The following is a 24,406-nucleotide window of genomic DNA, read 5'->3' on the forward strand; positions in this document are numbered from 1 at the left end:
TTTCTCAGCCAGGCCCCAATGCACTCGTCAAACAGCTCCAACATGGAGGCCCAGTTCTCCGTGGGACGGTCTGGAGTAAACTTCACAGCAGAAAGAATGAGCGACTGTGATTGCTCGGAGCTTCACCGCTACCCGGGACATGTATATTCAGTAGCTGTGCCCTGAGTGATTTTATTTTATTTTTTTTAAATGGAAGAGAGCGAACGCTCCAAGTCCGAAACCCAATCCCAGACTTTTCACCTATTTCTTTCTCTTCACTCCCTCCTCTGAGCTTTTTTCCTTTACCCCTCTCTCTGCTTCTCTCACCCTCTCCACATTTCTCTACCATGAAGAGAGCAGAGAAGATTGATTAGAGCAGCTGAAGTTAAGAGGGAGATGAGGGCCTGGTCTCAGGGTCTCGGGAGTCTGTAAAGCAGGCCTGATTCCCTTGAAATGCTGCTTTACATGTCCCTAAAGCCCCCCACCACCACTACCCTACTCCAGTAATCCCCTACTCTTTCACTCAGGAAAGAGGAGGGACATGCAGGGGAGGCTATAGCGGGCAACCACGGTATACTTTACTTCAAAGCAGATGCTTAAATCCCATCACTGCACAACACTCTCACCGTACCTGCAAGATACACCATGCTGGATCAGCAGCGCTCAAGATTTCTCTCTTTCTGTGCACTTGCCCTCCTTAAACTGCGTCGTACCCACCTGCTTTTAAACTTAATCACTTGGATCAATCAGATTCACTCACTCTGTGAGTCAGCCAGTGTGTTTACCTTCACTTCAGCTTTCTGCAGCAAACTCATTTCCTAAAATGTATGTAAATAGGACACTTAATTTCCTGAATTAGGATAGCAGATTAAAGCAAACATGAATAGTAATGCTGCAGTGTACTTCTGATGTACAAACACAAATGGTTTTCTAAAAAAAACATTTTACGGCGCCACATGACAAAGACTTTAGACAGAGAAAGTGCTGCCGTGACAAAGATTAAAGGAGAGATCATTAGACGTGGCAGTGCATTCTTGGCCCTAAAATGAGTATTCGAGTGTGGATGGCTAAAACTCACATTTTGAAGCTAAATCAAAATAAGCTGACAACCATTTCAGAACGTTGGTGCTTTTGTGAAAACATTCACAGAGGTGTGCATACAGATCGTGAAAGCAGTCAGTTTTTTCTACATATCATGTCCCCTAACTGAACTGTCAAAATGCTCTGACAGAAAAAAACCCCACTTCAGGCTACAGCTCACAAATTCACTTAAAATATGCCATCCATGGTTCAAAAATACAATAAGGGATAAAAAAAATCCAATAGCTGACCTGCTCCATATAATAAGCACAACATCTACACTAACAGGATTATTATAGAGCATGTAAACACCTTGATTTTCTCATTTCTCCTATCCTGGCTTCACGTGTGCTTTTAAGCATACTGAATGGTGAGGTGGCTACTGCAGTCATTGATTTCTGCACAAATCCCCTAACTGCACTCCTTGGGAAACACGGCAGTGTTTGTTTTTGTCACCCCCAACGCGCCGCTTTCGAGCGTTTATTACTAAACACACGGGTACAGAAGGTAAAGCATGCAGGAGGATCGAGCAGTTAGCAGAAGCTGCCTCGAGCAGGATCTTCACCAGACCCAGGAGAATAAGACAACAAGTAGTGGAATAAATGACTTGTGTCTTTACCACACTTTCTCGCAACCACCCAAACTCCCCCAGTGTAGATCAAACAAGACCGCCAGGATTTAATAAGCCCTCGTATATCAACGGCCACAAGCAGCCAGCAGTGGTTGGAGGGAAGAAGAGAAGGAAGGCAAAGGGGGAAGAGAGCGAGGAAGAGAGAGGGGCAGAAGAAGAGAGGGTGCCTTTATGTCTCCCCAGCACCCAAGGCGGATAAACAAGCCGGGGGAGGTGTGAAATGGGATGATAGATGCTGGGTGTGTATAAACAGTATCATTTAATGCGAGAAGAGAGTGAGGGAGGGAGGAGGCATGAAATATTGTGTGATGTGAGACAGAGAGTAGGGGTGGCGTTTGATAGAGAAAAAGAGGGTAGCAAAAATTGTGTCTCGCGTCCTGTCCAGCCTGTGAAGCCCAGATGAGAGGAAGTGAACGAATGTTTGAGGAGGAGCTCGTGTTTAATGTGCGCTTTTATTTTGAGGGAAATTAGATGTTCTGGGAGAGAGAAAAAAAAATCATAATGGGGTGTTTTGCTATTTGCAATGCTACCCAAGCATTTCCTGCGTTCCCAAAAAGAATTGATATTGTAGCACTAAATCTGCCGGTGCTATGAACTCACAATCCCCTCAGCATGGAGGACGGGGTTGTTTTTTCATAATTTAAAAGGCTTTGACAGATAATATTAAAAAGAGAATTATGACAGGAAAACAAGATGGGAACATGAGCATATTCAAGTCACTGAGTGGAGTTTAAATAAAGGCAAAGTCACCATTCAAATGCACTGTGTCCCATCCACTCCTGGAGGTATTCCCCTGTAGCAATGCCTCCAGATATCTGAGTGCTTGGTATTCAGACAGTTAGAAAGGAGTAATACATGTAGTTTCTGGTGCTGAATGGTTGCATGGATAAGAAAGTAACCGATGAAATAGTGAGGTCATCGTACGAAGTAGCCACACTTCTGTTCTTCATGGATAAAGGCATATTCATACATACTATCGTCTTTCCCCCTCAAGTTTTTGTGCCTTCATTTCTCCTCCCCTATGTCATGCAGTGATGACAAGCGTGTGGGCTTTTCAGCCTCCCCGGGGAGGCAGAGAGAGCGGCGGATTCATAATAGGCGTCTTTGCGCGTTTGTGTTTTTTGTTTGGCGCGCACCCCGCAGCTTATTTAAGCCACTTTTGGAGAGTTGAGGAGCTCGCGGGGTCAACGGCGAGTTGAAACAAATTTGCCTGCGCTGTGCATAGCGGATTCTGTGCTCAGGGGATGGAGGAGCAGTGGCTGACTGCGGAAGCTGTGTAGCTCACGGGCCAGATAGCAGACTCGATACACTGCTACTACCACAACACCTTTTCCTCTGTCTCCTCTCTCTGCCATCTCACATCACCCACTATCTCCCTCTCTCTCTCCCTTGTTCTCTTACTTTGTCTCAGACAAATATAGTCTCTCTCTCACAGACACACACACACACACACACACACACACACACACACACACACTCTTCGCTAGTGGCTGCGACCAAAACAAATACCTTCACTCGTGCAGGCTTAGAGAAGTTTGTGAAAAGGCTCAGAAAAACTGATGTTCCAGGTGTGCTCACACAAAAACATACACGCTTTTGTTTGCAGTTCTTGCACACAGTCGCACACACATACGCAACCAAATACATCACTGATAATTCTTACAGTTGTATATATCTTTATCTACAGTATTTCTTTTATTGTTTATTCTCTTCTACTTGTCATTTTCTTCTATCTCTTCTCTAGTGGGGATGGCATTTAATAGAATTTTATCAAATCTGTTTTCAGCATCTAATTCACTTTCTAAATGCGATTGCACTGCAAAATGTGTTTAGCTTCATCTCTCTGTGTTTTTACCCACGTCTGTAGCCCCTCCTGTAGATGTAGATCCTGCTACATCTCTGTGGACAAAAAGAAAAATTATGCAATTTAAATAAACATGGTAAACTCTTTGGCCTTGTTCTGTTTCAACATTTAGGTGGGTGATACATGACAAAATACCATCCATATAAACGTCAAGGCTCCAGTGTTTCCCAGCAGTGTAACAATATGATCAATGTATTCACTCCATGTGTACGTCGCGCATATCCAAACACACTGCATGCCCATACTTTACAGAGAGACGCGCACTGATCCAGAGTTGTAAGGGATGCACTTATGTCTTTCACTGTCTCTGACTCACTCTCAGATTCGCACATTCCTTCACTGCACCATTGCTCCATTGTGATACCGCTGTGCGAGGGCAGAAGCATTAGGAGCTGCGTGACTGAGCTTTTATCAGATATTAGGGCCGTTCAAATGGATGATCCCACTACTTCACCGTGACCACCAGACAAAAAGCCCTCTCTTTTTGTTCAGCTCTCTCCTCTGCTCTTGCTCTTCTTCTCTTATCCTTCTCTGAAAGCACAGCTGCAGTTATTTGTTACCTCATTAAAAAAAAAGTTTTTCCCAGGATTCCCTGCAGGGCCATATCCTACAGCCTTTTTCGGGCCTTCCCAAAAGAACAGGAAGCCTTGTGGTGTCGTCACATCAGCAGCGTCCCATTGCTGTGCCGTTTTTCTTTGTTCTTGGATAATAGGTTCCTCCCAAAGGCGCTCAGAATGGTAGAAAGCTGGTCTCATGTCCCTGCTGTGTGTCTGTCTGTGTGCGTGTGTGTGAGAGAGACAGAGACAAATGTGAAACATTGCTGCTGTAAACTATTGCTGTCATGAAAATGTGAATTTTTTCACTTTCCTGCTTGAGTTATCACTATGAGAGCATGGTGGTTTGCACGTACACCACTGAGACGTGCCGTATCACACACACCCAAAGTGTAAGTTTTCATGGCAGTTGTCCAAGAGCATGAGTGATAACAGAACTATATGACAGAGCGCAGGACTCTTTGAGCTCATCGCAGCTTATCTTTCCAATTAATATCTGCCTGTGCACTGAAGAGCAGGCTGCTGTGCAGCTAATGATCCGGATTACTGCTGCCTGCTGCCCCACCATTCCCACTGCATGCTGGGAGCCCAATTCCCTTAGAGGTCTGCGATCTGTCACCCATATCCTTCCACACTCTGTACTCCCTATCCCAACCTGCATCTCCTATCGTCATTCAATAGGTGTCACGCTGAGTTCTAATGACAGATGCCTCACGCCTCCCTTTTTCTCATCTGTCAGCTTGCTCTCTCACAGTTGGATTCCTTCTTCTTCAAACCTTTTTTTTTTTTTTTTTTTTTTAACCATGCACCATACTGCATCCCCTCGGGTACCCCGTCCTCAGATACATACACACCGATGCATACCTCCCCACCTCCCTTTCCCCCATCATTCAGAGACGTGGAGTGGAAAGATGTCTCATTTACAACCAAGGTGGAAATGCACCCTCGTCGTCACCTCCTCCGCTTCTGTCACGGTGTGAACACTAATGAAGAAGAGATGAGTCCTCTCTTGTGCCCCCATTTATCTCAGCGACCAAGGGACATGCACACTTATCCCTGCCTCTCCATCTCTACCTCCCTCACTCTGGTGTCAGTCGCTCTGTCATCAGCCGTCTTAGTTTTTTCTAACAGAAATATATAAACTTGATTTGAGTTTGGTCGATAGCTCTGTGGCCTGCTCTGCTTCATCACTGGACTGTCATCTATTACTAAGTTGACACAACTTGACTATCCGAGTGCCAGAAACAAGATATGGGAAGTGAGATATTTGGTTTATCTCTTATGTAGAAAACTTTGTTTCCAGTTTTGTTACTTCAGCCACAGAAAGTGCTACATATTCAAAGTGTCAGTATCTTTTTTAATTGTCCTTTAAGTATATAAGTGGTTGATCTACAGTTGAACCCTGTGTAGAATTTTAAATTCATGTTAGCAACATGCTCGTTCTCCCCGAGTCCAGTGCCTTTTCCTTTGATGTTTGAGCTTCTTTTTTTTAACTTTAGGCAGTTTTAAACACCCTAGGGAATCCAGATTACACTTAAATGAGAAGGGAGACCTTGCATACATACTAAAAAGTCTGAAGTGCCTCTCTGATGTACCTGTACTCTCTTTTCTGTTTCCTTACAGATGACATATTCAGCTAGTCCCTACTCAGATCCAATCGAGGTCACTTCAAGTATGGCTCAAGGGATGGAGCAGTCTGAAATGCTGTGGGTCATGGGCCCAGTGCTGGCTGTGCTGCTCATCATCAGCATCGTCATCGCCATCCTCATCTTTAAGAAGTAAGAAGCCATGCTTCTGATTATTAGTTGGTTGAGGTTGAAATGCGGTGACACTTGTGATTGTAGGTTTCTTATGGTTGCATCAGGAATGGTAATGAGACGTGCTTCTTCCTGCCACTTGCACCAGGCTCCTCGCACACCAAACTATAACATCCACTTTCCTTTGCATAATATACACGGTAATGAGAGGAGAGCCAAAGACACGTTGATTTGTTTTTTTTCATACAAAATATTTTGGCCCAGCTGGCTATTTTCAGCAGTACTATGTGAAGTCTCAGCAGAAATGGCAACTGACATTGCCTCCCTAATAAAAAGCACAGCTTGGCTGTCAAAATCTCTTAGTTAGGAGTGAGGAATGTGTTTTTGCCAACACCATTGGTCATTTGAAATAAGAAACAGAAGGGTGCAACAGAGGGCTCAAGTAAACGCTTAGTCAATATCTCTTTAAAGCACTTCGGGTGCCTCTGTGCAGCACACCATGACTATGTACAGACCAACGAGGTGCTTTGGAGAAACTTTAATGGCTAATGTTAAAACGACTAGTCGATTAGAATTAATGATTTTAAGTGATTTATTAAACAAAAATGCCAAACATTTGCTCAGTTCTGCTTATAAGCTGTGAAGACTTCCAGCTATATTCTAATGAATATTTGCACTTTGAACATCTTTGACTTTTGTCCTGTCAGACATGACTTTCAATTATAGATTTTCAATAACAAAATAATGGAGCTATAATTAACAATTAACCTTTTTTTCCCAAATAACCAAAAAGTAACTCATGCAGCTCTATAAAACCAGCCTTTCTTCAAGCATGGTAGTCATGCACAGTTATTTGTACATCATTAATTTTAAAGAATATTGCACTGGCTGCAGGACTCTTTCCCCTCACTTCACTTCTTCATGATTAAGTCCTACCTACTATCTTGTCCTGATGGATCCATTACAAGATCTTAATTTCACATCATACGTGCCTCACCTGCCATCCTCAGCCTTGCAGCCTTGCTATGTGGCTGCTGTCTCCGGCAGACTTAGAAAGGGACTGGTTAATAATAGGCCTTGAGACAGCTCACTGCTGAGTAGCACGTCCTCTGTCTGGAAGCCCTTTCTTCATGTAGACACAGATTGACAGGAGGGACTGTGGGGAGGTGGCTGCGTGCCCTTTTCACTGCGGACTGGCAGTAAATGTGCAGAGGAATAATCACACTGTAGCTCTGGTTGTTATTGCTACCTGCAGAGTCGCCAAGACCAACACTAGCAGCAAACAAAGCCATGATTATTCTCAAAAGGCTCGAGAGATTTTTTTTTACGATAACTTTTTAAAAATCATTTGCTTTCAATATTTGGCTTTTTTTTAGTCTTTGGAAAACAGTCCAGTTAGATCAAGATATGTGTTAAAAAATACTTCTGCATAACTATTACACATTAACACCCCGACTTCTTTCTTGCCTTTGTGAATGCAGCAAACAGGAAAGGTGGGTACTTTCCCTGAAACATCCATCACAATTTCATCTCCCACTGCCCAAGTCGTTTTCATCCGTGTTGTGAAATTGGTGGTATTAATCATCTCTATGGGGTTGCAGAGTTGGCTGTCTCTCATCTCTAATTGACATTGCACACCAAAAGCATCATCTCAAAGGAATCTCAGGAATCATCTTTGTGTCTGATGTGTTCGACTTTAAGAAATTGTACAATACATGAGAAAGAGCAGACTCTGCAGCCCTGGGTAACTGAGGTCAGAGGAGCTCCAGGGTCATGTCCGTGTACCGGTGCATGTTTCACATCTAGTCCCAGCGTTCCTCCCACAGATCGTTCTGTCTGCTGTGGTTTGTCTCCGTGCTGCGTTTCATTATCCAGCCAGTGTCAGCGTGCCCCTTCAAGACTGGCCCCATCTGAATATGCCAAGGCATCACCTGCTGCTGAATGGGCCATTGTGAAGTAAATGCCAGACAGAGAAACTGCTGAAAAAGAAATGTTCCCATCTTTTAAGCTGACATTTTCCACTGAGACCCATTCCTCTACTTTTAGCCTTTTTTCCCCTCCTTTTCCTGCTTCCCCTTGGCAGGAGTCGCAACAAAGGGGCCTGTTCTAGCCTCATTAAGCACACCCTGTACTGCAAACACACTCATGTTCTCACAGTGTGCATGTGCGTCTACTTTACATTCTCACATTTTAACCATCACTTTGAGCCCAAGATGAGCCACATTTACTTTAGGACAGCACTAAAGTGTCATGTAGCACTGATTGGCATCTGAGTGGGTCAGAGGTATGGATGAGGTGTGCAGAGGACAGATCTCTCTCATCCCCTCCCTCAGTCTAGCCGAGCCTAAGAGCAAACTCTGGGAAAACCAGATACGGTCTGGCTCAGCTCTCGGCTGGAGAGGAAGTGATGCTTGTCATAGATTAACCGTCATGCAGCTAGCATTAACTTAAGCCTCTGCAGCATAAGATAACAGGTGGCAGAGAGGCCCCCAGCCCCAGTGGCTGAGGTGGACCGGGTTAAGGCTGTGTGTGCACCAGCAGCTTTGTGTATTCTCACCACGCTGGGCTTCAACAGAAGGCCCTGCTCTTTCCTAAAACCCACGCTCGCCACTTGCAAATGGAGTGCAATGAGATGTGAAATTTCCACAGGGCACCCTGATGCTTCCTTCCGCCCATTTCCATTTGCAGTCAGAAGGCTTGTGAGTGTGCAGCTGTATCTGTATGAGTGTCTCTGTGTGTTTGTACTTGTAAAAGTTGGAGAGATGGGAAAGCGTACATCTGTGTGCCTGTTTGTGTGTGTATGTCAACAGATGCCGGCTATCTGAAAACATGCTTTCTTTTCCTTTTCACGGTCGACTGAGCTGAGCCAGTCCGAGCTGTGCTGCTCTGTTCTGTGCTATGCTAGACTCAGCTAGGCCGGGCCCAGCAGCACAGGTGCTGCAGAACTGGTCTAATTACCCTGTGTTGTGCCACCCAGCTGATGAGCTAATTACAGCTTCCGCCTGTTTTCCTCTCAATCTGGAAGCCAGTAAACACAATGTGTTGTTAGCACTCGCGCACACAAACAGCAGCGGAAAGCACACATTTCTGTCTTTACTACACACAAACAGGCAGTCATGTACACATTCCCACACTGCAGCTGTCACCTATCCAGCCGCAAACAAGCCAAACCTAGCCCACTCCAGGAAAATTACGGTGTTTCTTCAAACACATTAAACTCCAGTTTTTTCAAACTAATGAGGATGATGCATACTATCTCTTGAATTGGTGGTCCTCAAAAGTAGCTTTGAAAACCATCAACTATGTCATTAACCTCATCAAGTGTGAAACAGCATGAAAATGTGTGCATTTTTTGTTTGTTTTTGTTCTGAATAGAGGAATCACTGATGTAATTTTGAATCTTTCTGCATACAGCCTGTATGCTTTTATTCAGCGTACGGCTAACTTTGAGCTTAGAGCTCAGCTTGAAATGCTCTTACTGTCTGCTTCTACCACCACAGGAAGCGTGCATCACCCTTACCTAAAGACGAGCACTCGGGTGGGGTGAAAGACTCCCTGCTGGGCAACTCTTCCGACCCTGTAGAGATGAGAAGACTCAACTACCAGACCCCAGGTAACAAACAGCTACACAAGGAACAACAAAGAGTTTATGTAAACTTTTCTCTGCTTTCCGCTCTGAACTTTCTGAACTTTCTGGTTTAAGACAGTAGTGACACAGTTATCCGTGTTATTAAGACAGTTGCAAGCTTACAGAGTTCTGCTTTAATAAAGCATTCGAAGCTCTCTTTGTAATTTAAAGCTTGAGGGTTGATGTTTACAAGTCGATGTAACTTTGATAAGACGGGAAAAAGGCATCAGCCTCAACTTCTTCTCATGGGTCTGTTTAAGGGTAAACCTAGAAACTTGTACATGTGTGTTTTATTTTTTAATCAGTGCTTTGCAGGAAAAGAATTCAGTTTTTTAATATCAAAATGAAGAAAAAAGGATATTCTGCTTTTTGACTAGGGATTTGAAAGAGCGTCATTTCCAAAATGAAAGCGCTCCTAAAATTCATCAGTCGTTAACTCAAAAACAGATTTTATCTTCAGTGCTGAAAGAATATATAAAGGTCACTCATATCTTTAATAGTATTCTTTAATGTCTTTTATTTTCAAGATTTTTTGAAAAATAGTAGATATTGCTTTTTTTTCCCCCCCCAACTCGAATCTGCACAGCCTTCCCTGAAGCTGAATGCCTTCCTTACTCATTCCTTTGATGGATCTCTTCTTTATTAGTGTTTTGTAGCATGTGTTACTTTATGACATTCACACGTACGGCTTATTTGATTTGTTGTCAGGAAGAAAATTTCACCAATTCTTTAAAAAAAGGGCAGCAAGCAGAAATCAACAAACTGTGATCGCGTCATACCCAGGTGACGGTATCAGTGAAGTCAGGCTGAGTGAATTCAAATTCCAGCCGCACACGCTGCTGAAGTCTGTGTGTGCGTCGTGTAAGGGTGCCCGCCTCGGCATCCTCCTTCTTCCTTTTCCCCCTGATCTTCTTCCTCCTCCTCCTCTGGTCTCTTGCTCCTCCTTCCTCCATGAGCTCCTTTCATTCCCCCCAGCTGATAATGAGTCCTGCTGCCTCTGATGTCAAGGTGAGCCAGGCGGAGGGAACAATGGAGCTGAGACAAAATGTCAACCTCAGTGCACGCGCACGTTTCTGTGTGTTTTTCCTGTGTGTGTGTGTGTGTGTGTGTGTGTGTGTGATTGTGTGAGCGCGTGTGTATCTCTTCTCACGGGTTATTAAAGATCCCATTTGCCATACACTCCCTCGCACGCACGCACACACAGAGCCCCTATGAACCCCTGCAGAGGAATTAAGCAGTGCTGTCGCTCTGAAAGAGCCCTGTTCTCCCATCCTCCCACTCCACCTCTTTCGTCTTTTGTCTTCCATTTCCCCCTGCAGGGTAATCTCTTTCTTTTTCTCCCCTTACACCCCCCCTTTTCTCTCTCCCTTTACGTCAACAATATCTCCTTCTTTTTCTCCTTTTCCACCTCGCTGTTTTGCTTCAAGAGTGGTGATTATCAAAAATTACCAAGGCTGTGTCTAGCTTGTGAAATCATAGAAGACTCCAAGCCTGAGCTGAGAGAATATTGAACGGCCCATTCCTCTGTCCTGTCGCTCTTTTCTCTCTTTGATTCGCCCCCAGCAGGTGAACATTCCTGCTCTGATACTGATTGTTGTCGAAACGGTCCGGCCGATTGCAGCTCACGTCTCCGGCATGTTGGTTTGTTCAACAGGCTTTCGGCTGTGCGTTTTTTGGCACTCCAGCAGCAGTCGTGTGGTTCTCTGAGTAACTGACCTGATTTATCCTTGACAGACGTGGATCAGATGGTATTTGCAAATATTTACTTAAGGTCATTTGTTGCTAACACTTTAAATATAGCATCAAGTACCACTTGGAGACAGTTTGCCGAAGTAATAGGAAATCACTTGTTTATGTGGGGAATGTGGTAACTTCATTAAAGAAAAAAAAAGATGTTTAATGAAGCAAAGACCACTCTTATTAGGAATTTAAACCAGCCCTCAGTTTAACTGAAAAAGTCTAATTATTACCCACTCTGTCAAGTTGTTCATCACAGTTGCTTGGCTTCCCGATTGACTGGGTGGGTACCTGTGCATGCAAATGATTCACGTACAGAAAGGGATTTTAGCAAAACCTTTACCTTCAAGTAAAGTTTTCACCAACCAGATGTCAACATTTCCTCTTGACACTTAAGCTGAAACATCTAGTTGCCTTTACTCTGTGATGCAGTGCACTGAGTTTACACATCCTGCCACAGGAGAGTACTTTAAAGTCAAGCTTTGTATGCACTTTTGTTTAACAGTGTAAACTGCACTACTTGAATTGTCCCAAGAGGGCAAACAGCACTTGCTGCACACTCCAGCTAGCTTGAAAGGTTATTTGCAGATACTGTTTGGCCCTAGTCTGGTCTTGAGCCACCTCCATTGATTGAGTGTTCTTCTTCCTTCCTCCTTCACTCTCCTCTCTCCACAGGTCCCAGCTCTCATCGCTGCCCCAACACTCCAAGTTAGTCTGCTTTCTCACCTACTGTGTATTTCCCACACATGCAGTCTTTCTTCCCTCTCTCCCGAAACCCATTCCCGCGTTGCAATCCTGACAGACATCATGAGCCTACAAGCTTACAGCTTCTGGCATTCCAAGGATGCTGCAATGTCCTCTTTTGGTTGTGAACTTCCCACAACACCTTTATGATAGAAGCAGTGGATTAGATGGTTTCATGGGTAGTTGAGCAGTGCGGACAGTTACACATGCTCTACATTAGCCTTGTTATCTATGGCTTCACTCTCCATTTAACCAACAACACTGCTGTAGAAAAAAAAAACCTTGGTGAAAATGCACAAACACATGTACACCGATGTTAATGTGTTCATAGGATCCTCTGTGTGATAGAATTCAATTTGGGTAATTGGCCAGGTCTCATCGTGTACAGCGGCCATAGTTACTAGCCATTAACCATTAACGTTAGAGCATTATTAGGGCTGGAGCGGTCTCTCATCTGAAAGCATGACCCATGACCTTATAGATGTGCTCAGCCAAAGGCACTAATGTTAATATATCTGCATTTTTAAAGCGTCTGATCTGTGTGACTTCAAGGCTGTGTGTAAGGTTAATGATGCTCCGTGTATAACTTTAAAGTGTCTTCATGCATTACATACAGTTAACTTTTAACACATGAGCCAAGTTCCCAGCAATCCCTTTAAGTACATAGCCCTGCCAAGTTCAGAGGCACAGGGGGAATTTGTGTCGGTAGATTAGCAATAAATCATCCAATAACCCAGCGATGAGAAATCTAGAGAGCGGCAGGGGGGTTGTTTGAAATTAATCCAGCCCGAGCGCTCCAGGCTGGGCCGAAAGATAGTCTATTGTAGGGAAAAGGATTTTCAAAGAAATGAGTTTTGGCTGGTGACCAGTCAGTTTTTTTCCTCAGTAGGAAGTGACAGTGTGACTGATTTGTAGAGACTTGCGGGTTCTTGCTCTGGGCCCACCTCTGCCACCAATTGAGCTTTGTGGAGTCAGAGAGATGTCTGTCTCCTGCTTCCTTCAAGGAGCATGCTCACCCAGTCACTCATGTGCATCTCCGTATCAGCCCCACCTCTGTCCTACTCACTTAGCATGACGATATCACCAAATGTCACCAAATGTCACAAGCCTGTTTCAACTTGTGCACTCTCTCTCTCTCTCTTTCTCTCTTTCTCTTTTCTCTCCCTCGCCTCATGCATTGTTGAACAAAGTGCACACTCCTCACTGTTACACAGCCACCCCATGGTCCCACCGGCAGCCTCACTCACCCTGTGGTCCTACCAATGTTTGTGCAACTCAGTGTTCGTGTTTGACGCAAAAACAGCCAGGTCTCACTCTTTTCTCCGCCCCCCTATTTTTCCTCTCCCAGGAATGAGGGAGCACCCCCCCATTCCCGTCGCTGACCTGGCTGACCACATAGAGCGACTCAAGGCCAATGACGGCCTCCGCTTTTCCCAGGAGTACGAGGTAAGAGCAGCGCACTAACGCTGTATCAGACATTTTCACTCCTTCAAGCGTGAAAATGTGTTTCTTTGTTATGATATCTGGGGGGAAGTTTTTCTCTTTGATCCCATATGCATGTATTCTAATAGATTATGGAAGCCTTCTTACGCGGACATTCCTCAGTCATTTTTACAACTCTATTACCAATCTCACTAGGAAAGCAACACTTACATTAAATGCCGTGAGATGCCTTTTCACAAAACTAGTAGGTGGCAAGTTGCTTAAGCAATCTGTGTGCGTGTTGATGTTTTCCTGAGGAATGTTATTTTACAGGCAGCCTCGGTGAGAGATTATCTCTAGTCTAGTGTTCTTCCTCACAAAAACAAAAGCAAATTTGCATTTAAAGTGGCACATTGTTCGTCTGGGTACTGAGCAAGGCCAGATGAAGTGGAGAGGCATCCTTGAATGCAGAAAAAACAAGAGCCATCTTTTATTTATTTGCTGATTTGTTTGATGTGTTTTCTTTAATTAGCTTTATTCCATCAATGGGTCCAACAAGTCTTTTTTTTTTTTTTTTGGACTGATTGTTTTACATCGATTTAGAAGGTCATGTTCTCGCCTCTTTCAGTTTGTTCCTGACCGTACATCAAGATGTTATTCTGTGCAATTTTGCACCCCGAGAGAAACAGCAGAGTAATTTTGCCAACCTCATAACCATTTCCCACGCAACATCATAAGCCCAAACTATAGCAAACATTTTATTTGAGCTGATCGGCTATCTGCCCCGTCCAGTGATTACGGGGAAAATGACATCAATTTGATAGCTTTATATAACTGTTCTAACACACTTGCTGACCCACAAAGCAAGCTAGATAAATACAATTATAAAAATTCTTCCTTGAAAATGTAGTGTTTGTGTACTTTGCCTTATGAATGATAGAGGCCTTGTTTATTCAGTTTTCATTTTTTGGAATACTCCCAGCTAAAACTAACACAGCAGCTGTGTGATTAATCCTTTCTTTAGAAAGCGTTAGTGTTTTGCTGCAACACGTTGGAGCTGAAAATGTGTGTTGGAATTTTGCAGGTTCTAGTTTACAGGACCTGCTTTACTGAGAAATGTTTTGATAGGCCGCCGACCTCTGCAGGATGTAGCCTGCCTTTCACCCAATGACAGCTGGGATGGACTCAAACCAGCCACGATCCTAAGTTAGATAATAGTTAAAAAATGGATAAATGGACATTTTGTTCACTGAAACATCAAATATCTCTGAGAAGTAGCCGTTAACAGTGCACGACAAATTATGCATACATTTGTCTGCAAAGTTTTTCATTTTATAACGTACAGAATATGTTTCTAAAGGACATTTTCTGACTCGCTGTGAAATTAACAACTAACCGGGGAGATAATTAGGCCTTGGTAAAAATCTGCTCTCAATTAAGTTCTTCCTTGTGTTGCTCAGTGCCTCTCTACAACATCACCCTGCCGGCCTGTTGAGTTAGTGTAAACGAATCAAGCCAGAGAAGTGGCTTGTATGACTGCAGGCAACCAGCCCAGCACCATTCCCTTCCTGCACCAGTCATTCCAAGCCAGGGAAGACCCCCTCCATCGCCCGGCAGATGGCCATCCATCTCTGTGCCAGCCATGGCGCTGTGGCAGAGCTCATGGCGCTTTGTCACAGTCACGTTCGCCGGCTGCTCCCGTTGCGTCTTACCCCAAGGCTCAGAATATCTAGTGGCTTTGCCACTTCCTCTCATCACACTGAGCAATGAGCACACTGGGTAATGAGCAGAATTTGTCAATCAGGCATGCTGCAGCTCCCCTGACAGTCTTTTTATCGCAGGAAGCAATATCATGCAGCCGTCGTCATAGCAATATCATTATGTTTATTTTAAAATATTTCCACTGTGTCATTGAGAGTACCTTGGGCATTTGCCTCTCACCTCTTTCTGCCACTTCTACCTCTAACTTGTTTGCTAGTTGTCATCAGCCTAGTGTGCCTGCTGTGTTCACTGAGCTCTCAAATCGATATGACATGTTTTGACTGCAAATAAAATTTTTCTCTTCACACTGACGGCCACGGACAGAAAAATTGGCAGTGCTGAGCTCATCAGCAGCAATAGGCTTGTGCCCCTGTGACTCTCACCGCAGAGCAAATTGGAGCTGTAGTTGCATATGAGCATTTTACATTTTTATGTCCTGTTCAGAAACAAAAGTGCAGAATAGCTTAAATTTCAATTTTAAGCCACATTTATACTAATGTAGGTGCCACTTTAGGAACGCTATCAGTTCATTGTGTTTGTAAGAAAGCAGCTGAATGGCAATTTGCTGTACGTTTGATTTACAAATAAGGAGAACTACACCTGCTTTGTTCGTATAAGGACTTTTTGCAGAAACATTTAATGGCCCAGGATCTTTATTTTCCTCCTCTCGAGGCTTCACCTTGCACCATAGATTTTGTCCATTATCCGAGTATTTTTACATGAAAGCTGTGCTGTAACATTTTGACGTAAAATGACCTGTAATAATTAACTCATTCACTGCCAGGGTTTTTGAGCATTTTTACTCATTTTTGAAGAGCCACAGAAAACTGTGTGTTATGATCATATAAACGCTGAACCTACCAAAATGAAGAACAGACTCTCTTCTTCCATCCAAAAAAAAAAAGCTTGTTTCTACCATTTTCCATTCTTTAGTAATCAGCTGTAGAAGAGAGGTGGGTTCCACCAAAAATGCCTGTTTTGACCACAAAAAGGGAGAAAACGAGCTTTTTGTGAAAAATACATTTCAAGCAGTCTGATGTTCACTGACAAGCTGCCCGAGGTTGTATTCTAGCCCCTCCCATTGAAAAACGTAATTGACGTCTATAGACGTCAATGGCAGTGAATGAGTTAAATTACTGAAGTTGCATTAAGTTAGAGAATTAATTTTGAATGTGTCATTTTAACTCCTGCTGGATTTGTGAGGCACGAGGCCCGGGGAATTACTGGACATGGTTCCGGCGTGAGCTGTGGGGGATCGATATGGCATAACAAGAGATTCTGTGACATTATCTAGCAAGGGATAAGAGGCCATCACATATCTCCCCGGATCGATATATATGCAGCCTGCTGTCGTGTTAGCCCAAGAGACAAATGACGTAAGAGGGTCAGAAAGAGAGAGGACAAAAACACAAGCCAGGAAGATACGATAGAGACAAGAACAAACAGTTGTGGACACTGCACCAAATTGTGCAGATGACCTCCCAGGATAAGGTAATTCAGTGGAATTGTCAAATTGTGGACTGCAAACTTAAAACCTTTCTAACTTCTCAACTAAAACTAAAGCCTTTCTACACTCTGCCTATGAAAAATTGAGACCCTTTATATTTGTACTTCATTAGCATAAGACAGCAAATGTCACGCAGATAACCAAACTGTTAATCCACAAAAAGCAGCTGCAGAGCAGCAAGCATCAGGGATTCACTTTGTAAGCTGGTATCCACAGCACAGCTTCTCGTTTTGCTCGGTGGCTCTCTGTTCATTCTCTCATAATCATTCGTACTTCATTTATTCATTTTGTTGTTCCCTCCTTCCTCTGTCCTGTCTCACAGTCCATTGATCCAGGCCAGCAGTTTACCTGGGAAAACTCAAACATGGAAGTAAACAAGCCAAAGAACCGCTATGCAAACGTAATCGCCTATGACCACTCCAGAGTGGTGCTCACCTCCGTTGATGGTAAGAGCTCACGTAACCACTTAACCCCTCAGATAGCTATTGACTGACACCGCCATCGATTGAGGCCTCCTTCAAAACTTCCAAGGACATGTTGTACGCCTGCAGGTGCAGGTTTAAAAGATGAAAATTTTGCACACATAAGTATCTTTTTTTGTTCCGTATTGATTTAAGCATGTAAATCATAAAGACCTGTGTAATCTAGGTGATTGACTGACAGGTTGTCTTTGACTTCTGGCAGTGTACAAAGGGAAAATATCCATAAATGAACAGTGAAATATTATAATAGTTACTGTACTGTCTAATAGGAGTTTTATGCACACTGTTTGTCTTTTTTGCAGCCGTTCCAGGAAGTGACTACATTAATGCCAATTACATCGACGGCTACAGGAAGCAGAATGCCTACATTGCTACTCAGGGACCTCTGCCAGAGACACTGAGTGATTTCTGGAGGATGGTGTGGGAGCAGAGATCCAGCACCATTGTCATGATGACCAGACTGGAGGAAAAGTCAAGGGTAAGGAGAAGCCTTAAAAATATTGTAATGTGCAACTTCATTCCTCAACAATTCCTGCACAAAGCATTAATCATGCATTGATTTAATTTAATTTATTAATAATGAACCCCATAAAAGTGATTATAATAAATTATTAATTGCAATGATAATAATGAATTTTAAGTGGTACATAATGTTTAATGCTTGTTAATATGTTAGTTGTAAAATATTTTGTTTAATATTATTGTTTATCTTTTTTGTTCACTGTTGAGTGACAAATCAACAAACCAGTAGCTGTTATTGGTGCAGAGAGGAGAGCAAAACGAAGGACTCTTGTATAGAACTTAAAGCCACCGAGGCTGACAATGCTGCAAACAAACCCAACCATCAGCTGGCGTTTGGAAGTCAAAAAGTGGACAGAAATGGAGTTTTCTGATACACAAATGGCCTGTGTATATATATTTATGTAGCTTCACACTGAGGAACTTTACACCCAACAAAGCCTGAAGGCATATAGACACCCAGTCCTGCTTTAAAGCTGGATTTGTCAGCCTGATCAAAGTCACAAGGACTTCAAAGGATATTTTGCTTGTCTGCGGACAGTATCGCTTCATGTTGCTGCTCTTCTCCGCAGTCTTCGGCAATCTCTAAAAAACTTCTGCGTGAACTCTGTCTAAATATGTTTGTGAGGTAACAGCACAAACCTTCGTACCGTTTCCGATTTCCCCTCCTGTTGTTTGCTTGTCACTTACGATGAAGTTATCCTGGCAACTGTGCGTCTAACTTTGCAATCCTGCTATTGAACGGTCCCACGTGAAAGTGATGCATGTGCACTGCTTATATATTCAAATCTGATAATGCAAACTCTTTGATTATTTAAAAATTGTTCAATACTCGATTTCTGCGTATTTATTTTTGGCACTTCCTTATCAAGGTTCCATACATATAGTAATACCACGAAAGCCACAGCACTATAATGAAATTTCTGAAGTTGGAATGAAAAAGGATTGTCATCTAACAACAGTTGTGGGCTCCTAAAATAAATCTATGCTAATAAAAGAAGTGGAGAAAAAAAAGAGAAAGAGCACCAGACAACTTGAGATTCAAAATTGGACTGGGTTTATTTAATTACCATCACAAAATCATGCTCATGAATTCCTTGGAGGGGGAAGAAAATATCAGCATGGAGCCCTGCCAGTATGTGCTGTTTTATTAGTGTATGCATACAGTACCCTAATAAAAGACAGTCTCCAGATGAAGAACGGGAGAAGAGAAGAAGTATAAATAAGAGTTTGTTTCCAAAATCCCAGACTCAACTGTTTTGGGGGAGAAGATCATTACCTGAAGCTGAGTTCATCTATACTGATTCTTCGCAATTGTTTTGTCAAGCTTTAAATTACTTGCTATCCTTCACAACATATCATCTGTTTTAATTTTAAGCTATCAGTGCAATCAATCATTTAGGCAAATTGTGAGCACAATATGTCTTCTCAGAACAGAACTCATTTATTTGTTCCTCGGAGAATATATTCAGCTTGATTAGATGAGTTTTATTGCACATTCACTTGATGGGGAGGACATACTTGTATTCACAAACGCCTCTTGGTATATTTAGTGCGTCTGAGTGGCAATTTCAGAGCCCTGTGACAGATAAACAGGCTCTCCTTCTTTGAGCCCAGAGTGGTGGCTGTGCATATACATAAGGATATAAAGAACTGAAACACCACGACACGAGGAACCTAAAGAAAAATGAATAGGCCTCGGAGCCAATCCCCACCTCCTACACACATTTTGAAATCCGCTGGTTTGCCAACACCATGGAGAGAGACACAAAGAACCAAACCCGCCTTCAACCAGCTGGGGGTGGAAGTATTTTTCCAAATCATATCAGACTACATTGGATTTTTTTTATTTTTTTGTGTGTGACATCACAAGAGTGGTGGACGAAGCTTTAGGGGTGTAGTTTCATTTCCGAACCAGGAGGTGGTGTCTCGGTGCAGTGTTAGCCCCTCCAAAATCATTTTTACTTTGCATGAACCTTCCACAAACTTCTATTTTCAGTATAGCTTATAGCTTAACGCTCACAAAGAGCTGTGCAGTAATACTTTGTAAACATATTGTGATACACGTGGTGCATCCAAATCAAAGCAGTCTTTCTCTATACAGAAGATTAAACATTTAGTTTAATCATGATTAGCGGCATGTATGTGACAACTTTTAAATGGCTTTTTCCAAAACGGTATCAGACAGCCAACAGTCAGCTAAACTGATTAGATTCCCTAATTTAATTTTGGAATAATATTGAACACTTAGGCTCCAAACTGTATCAAACAAACAGTGTTTGCAGTGTGATAATGAAGAGAAATGCATTGATACATTTGCAAAATCATCCCAAAATAATGCCTGTGCTTCTAATTAGACACATGGATTTACTTCACTGTTTCAGGGAATTTTGTTTTTTAGGTCCACTCCTTTTATATAAATACACAATCTTTATTTGTCTGCGTCTCTCTCGCAAATGCACTCAGGCGCATATGGTGCGTGAGTCAACCTCCCACCACCCAGTTAGACTGACGACTCATGCCAAACAGAGCAGCTGCTTGACAAATATAATGATGAGATCCGGCCGCAGGAAAAATTTCTGCTTCCTCTTGCATTACTAGTTAGTAAAACCCTAAAAGGTCAGGACTCGAAATGAGACCTGTGGTATTACTCGTGTGTGTGTGTGTGTGTGTGTGTGTGTATAGATAAGAGGTCTATGCCAGCTGCAAAAGGCCAGGTGACGACATGTGAGAAAGCAAGGTTCAAAGCAAAAGCAGATGATAGTGAAACCTGGAGCCTGTGTGTGTGTTCGTGTCCCTCTGTAGTGCTTTGTGTAGGAGAATATGCCACCCAACCTCAGGCAGCACAAAGATATTCATTACAGTGGTGACTGCTAATCCATATGTTTGTACGGCAAGCAGTTCCCCATCACTCAATTGAGTTTCTCCTGCGAGGTCTGCCTCTGCCTCTGAATGGAAACTGTCACCGGGGGAGGTGAAATGTGAGGGGGTGAATTTTAGTGCATTTTGTTTGTCAATTTTTACCAGCTTTCTGAGACAGCCAAAGTGCTTCCAAATGTCAGCTCTGTACTGCAGTATCAATATGATTAGCTCACCCGTGCCACATCTCTTCCTCTCATGTTATCCAAATCAATATCAGCAAGTTCTTGTCCCAGGATTCCTGACGTTAAAGCTGATTCTGTAGTTGTTGTTTCCGTGCCTGTAACTGACTGGGAAAAAGCCTTGAAAGGGTCATACTGAACATGAAGTGCTTCCAAAGACATTTTTAGACAGGCCAGGAACTAGAGGGGAAGACCACAGACTGTATATTAAAGAGAGAGGATATTATAAACATGTCTTAAATAGCTTATGTTATCTCAAAAGAGCACATCACTCTGAGTGCAGACCCCTTGTTGTGAGTTTCCAGAAGTAGAATAGGAACCACTCCCAGTTTGAATTTCAGAGACAGACACCTTCTCTGTTTTTAGGATTGGGCTTCAGACTTTCTTTCTTGATCTTTAACCACCCCATGTTTATGCCCCTATAACCTTGGGATGAATGAACTACCTTCATGTTTCTGCCTGAGCGTTTCCCACTTGGGCAAGACCAGGCTGGCTATTCCAAGTGTTTAGGTATCAAGGTGATTCATCACCTTAACCATTAAACTTTGTTCAATAGTTGTTGAAGGCGATGAAAGCATTTCTAAATATCAAATGACTGATTATGTGATTGCATTTTTGTAAGTCCAGTTTTTGCCAAGTTACCTTCAGCAATTAAATTCATCAGTTTGGTCAGGAAAGGTTATTTCTGAGTGAAGAATAGCTGTGAAAAGAAACATTTTCTTTTTTATTCTAAAGTAGTGACAACTACACGTTGCTAGGCCACAAGGAGTAAAATGAAGGCCAGTCGTCATTTCAGAGATACACAAACACTCGGTGCTAGTGTTTGGAGAATCTTTAGTCTCATCCACAGCGAAGTTTGTGGATGAGACCAAAGATATGGAGCACATATGGAGCCAGGTGGCCGAACCTGCTGTCCATTCACGGCTGGCCAGAACAGGCTTTTAGACACATCTCCCTCCACAATGCAGCACCCGATCAGCACAAATGCGCCAAAAGCATACATGACAAAGGAGTGCGAACCACCCGACAATTAGCTAATTGAAAATGATCACAGGCTGGTAAAAGACAAAGTGGGCTTTTTATGCTCGATTGAAGCCCGCTTCAAATGTGGACACACATGAACGCTCATGCAAAAGCTTGCTTCTGCAGTGCTCTTTTTTTTTTTTTTCTGTAGCGGATACCCGAGCTGATGCCGAGTCTTCAGTTTTTAATTAGACAGTGGACAAAGCCTTTGATCTGACCTCTTTAATGTTCCCTCCTTGTTAATCAGTGTGATCCTACAAGCCTCTCACTAGCCTCGTGGTGCATACTCGCAGCAGTTCACTCCTGACAGCGTGCCCTCTCTTTTGCTTCGCCAGGTGAAGTGTGACCAGTATTGGCCATCGCGTGGAACAGAGACCTATGGGATGATCCAGGTCACCATGTTGGACACTGTAGAGTTGGCAACGTACAGCGTCCGTACTTTCGCCCTCTACAAGGTAGAGTAGCCTTTTTCATTTGCAGTCTAAATGCAATTCCTCATTTTTCTGCAGACAGTTAAAGGCTATTATACATGAATAATTTTTCCATTATTGTAATTGTTTTTGTAACTTCCAACATTCATCTCTTCTTCTTTTAAGAAGCACTTTTTTCTCTCAATTTGATTCGTATACTTCAGTGCAGTGATGATGTGACTAATGGTTTGTCCTTTATTTCTCCTCTTCCATTTCTTTTTTCCATCACTTGGTTATAATTTCTAACATTATTATAATTCCTAATTAAATGCAAGTCTCTGGCTGGAACAATTAATTGGTTTCAATCAGAAATGGTGACAATGCCAAGAAACCCCTTCAGAGAAACCGCTGGGGCTAAGTTCCAAAATTATACACGTTATCTACACCTACACTTGCAGCATGATCACAGGCCTAAAAGTAGAGCGCTCTATGTACTGCTATCAAAGTTATGCGTTAACTTGAGACCTTAAAATAGTTAATCACATGTGCTTTTCAGACTTTACTGCAGATTTTACGTGAACGATGAAGAATGATGAATCGCATGAAAAAAACAGCATGACCTTTACTTATTAAAGATGAAAATGTCTTACTTTAAAGGAGCCAGTTACACTTTACCATGCCAGGATCTCCCACTAGGCTTCCTGTTTTATTGACTAAACTGATTCACCCACAGAATGGCTCCAGTGAAAAGAGGGAGGTGAGACAGTTCCAGTTCATGGCCTGGCCAGACCACGGGGTGCCCGAGTATCCCACACCGATCCTGGCCTTCCTTCGGCGGGTAAAAGCCTGCAATCCTCCAGATGCAGGGCCCATGGTGGTCCACTGCAGGTGGGAACATGAAGAAACAAGCTGTGTTTTTAGTAGTGCATTAATCAAACAGAATAATAGATACATACTAAAAACTGAAATACCATTAAAATATATTTAATGGAAGTAACAACTTGTAACAACAGGAGTTATGAATCTGCTCTGTAAAGGACATCATTTGCAACAGAGATGATAAAATGTTGTTCTTGTGGACACTGATATTAATTTGCTGATGGTATTATTATAGAGTAATGATATATTAATTTGCCCCAGTAATTTGTTACTGTTAGCAGGTGTAAAACAACTAACCCCGGATGATAAGATGCTGAGTGTTCAGCTGTCAAGTGTAGAGAGAACATTAAAGAACCGGGAATCTTACTATACTCTACAGTCCTCCTGATTGCATGTTTGTTTTTTGTGTTAATGATGTCTTTCCACCGCATGATGATCGTCTGTACAAACAGGAAAACATATTAATTTTTCCGTTTCTCTCCATCAGTGCGGGCGTGGGCAGGACTGGCTGCTTCATTGTGATTGATGCCATGCTGGAGCGCATGAAGCACGAGAAATCTGTAGACATATACGGCCATGTGACGTGCATGCGTGCCCAGAGGAACTATATGGTCCAGACTGAGGACCAGTACATCTTTATTCATGAAGCCCTACTGGAGGCCGCTACCTGCGGCAACACCGAGGTGCCAGCCCGCAACCTTTACGCCCACATCCAGAAACTCACCCAGCCCGCACCTGGAGAGACGGTCACCGCTATGGAGCTGGAGTTCAAGGTGATTGACGCACACACATCAAATAAATTTCTTTCATAATTACATAAGCATATTTAACTGTAATCAAGAGTGTGTAAAATTCAATGGATTGCTGCACAGGAAGTGGTAATAAATAACAAAAGTTACAAAATAAAGTTACCATTCTCCTTGTTTTTCCTCACATTAACGAAACCTGTTTGCTCTGCTACTTTTATGGTGGAATCTTGTCAAAGGTGCAACCGATTGCAGCTGCAAAATCCGTGTCGGTGTCACAAATAATTAATTCACCCAATCGGCCACTGCACAAGTATTCTTTTTGGGGTTTTTTGTGTTTTTGAATCAGTGACATCAGCGCTGAGACATCACAGCCGTTTGCACGGCAGCATCACTGCATACAGACCAACACATGTTTCAGGGACAAATGTACAAGAACAAGCACACATAAACACCAACACGTGAGCACACATACACATGGAGAGTTACAAAATGACTGACACTCGCACATACACACAGCTGGTGCTCAAGGTCGCAGTCACACGCGCACACCTTCTGTCAATAGCCATTGACTGTGATGTT

The 24,406-nt window shown here is 42.9% G+C and overlaps 1 protein-coding gene across 31 annotated transcripts in view; it reads left to right on the plus strand.

The window, feature by feature from the left end:
* The window catches only part of LOC113009894 (receptor-type tyrosine-protein phosphatase F), a 161,371-nt gene that overhangs the window by 126,869 nt on the left and 10,096 nt on the right, over positions 1-24,406 (plus strand). For 18 of the 31 annotated variants that reach the window (XM_026148485.1, XM_026148488.1, XM_026148493.1 and 15 more), the window contains 10 exons: positions 5,732-5,886; positions 7,347-7,358; positions 9,366-9,478; positions 11,906-11,938; positions 13,323-13,420; positions 16,987-17,110; positions 17,449-17,624; positions 22,125-22,244; positions 22,933-23,087; positions 23,566-23,851. In XM_026148485.1, coding sequence (XP_026004270.1) covers positions 5,732-5,886; positions 7,347-7,358; positions 9,366-9,478; positions 11,906-11,938; positions 13,323-13,420; positions 16,987-17,110; positions 17,449-17,624; positions 22,125-22,244; positions 22,933-23,087; positions 23,566-23,851 — 1,272 coding nt within the window. The remainder of the gene's footprint in view (positions 1-5,731; positions 5,887-7,346; positions 7,359-9,365; positions 9,479-11,905; positions 11,939-13,322; positions 13,421-16,986; positions 17,111-17,448; positions 17,625-22,124; positions 22,245-22,932; positions 23,088-23,565; positions 23,852-24,406) is intronic. The other 13 variants (XM_026148498.1, XM_026148509.1, XM_026148511.1 and 10 more) reach the window with 3 other exon arrangements.

This window comes from Astatotilapia calliptera, chromosome 18, assembly GCF_900246225.1.
Source record: "Astatotilapia calliptera chromosome 18, fAstCal1.2, whole genome shotgun sequence".
Taxonomy (NCBI): Eukaryota; Metazoa; Chordata; class Actinopteri; order Cichliformes; family Cichlidae; genus Astatotilapia; species Astatotilapia calliptera.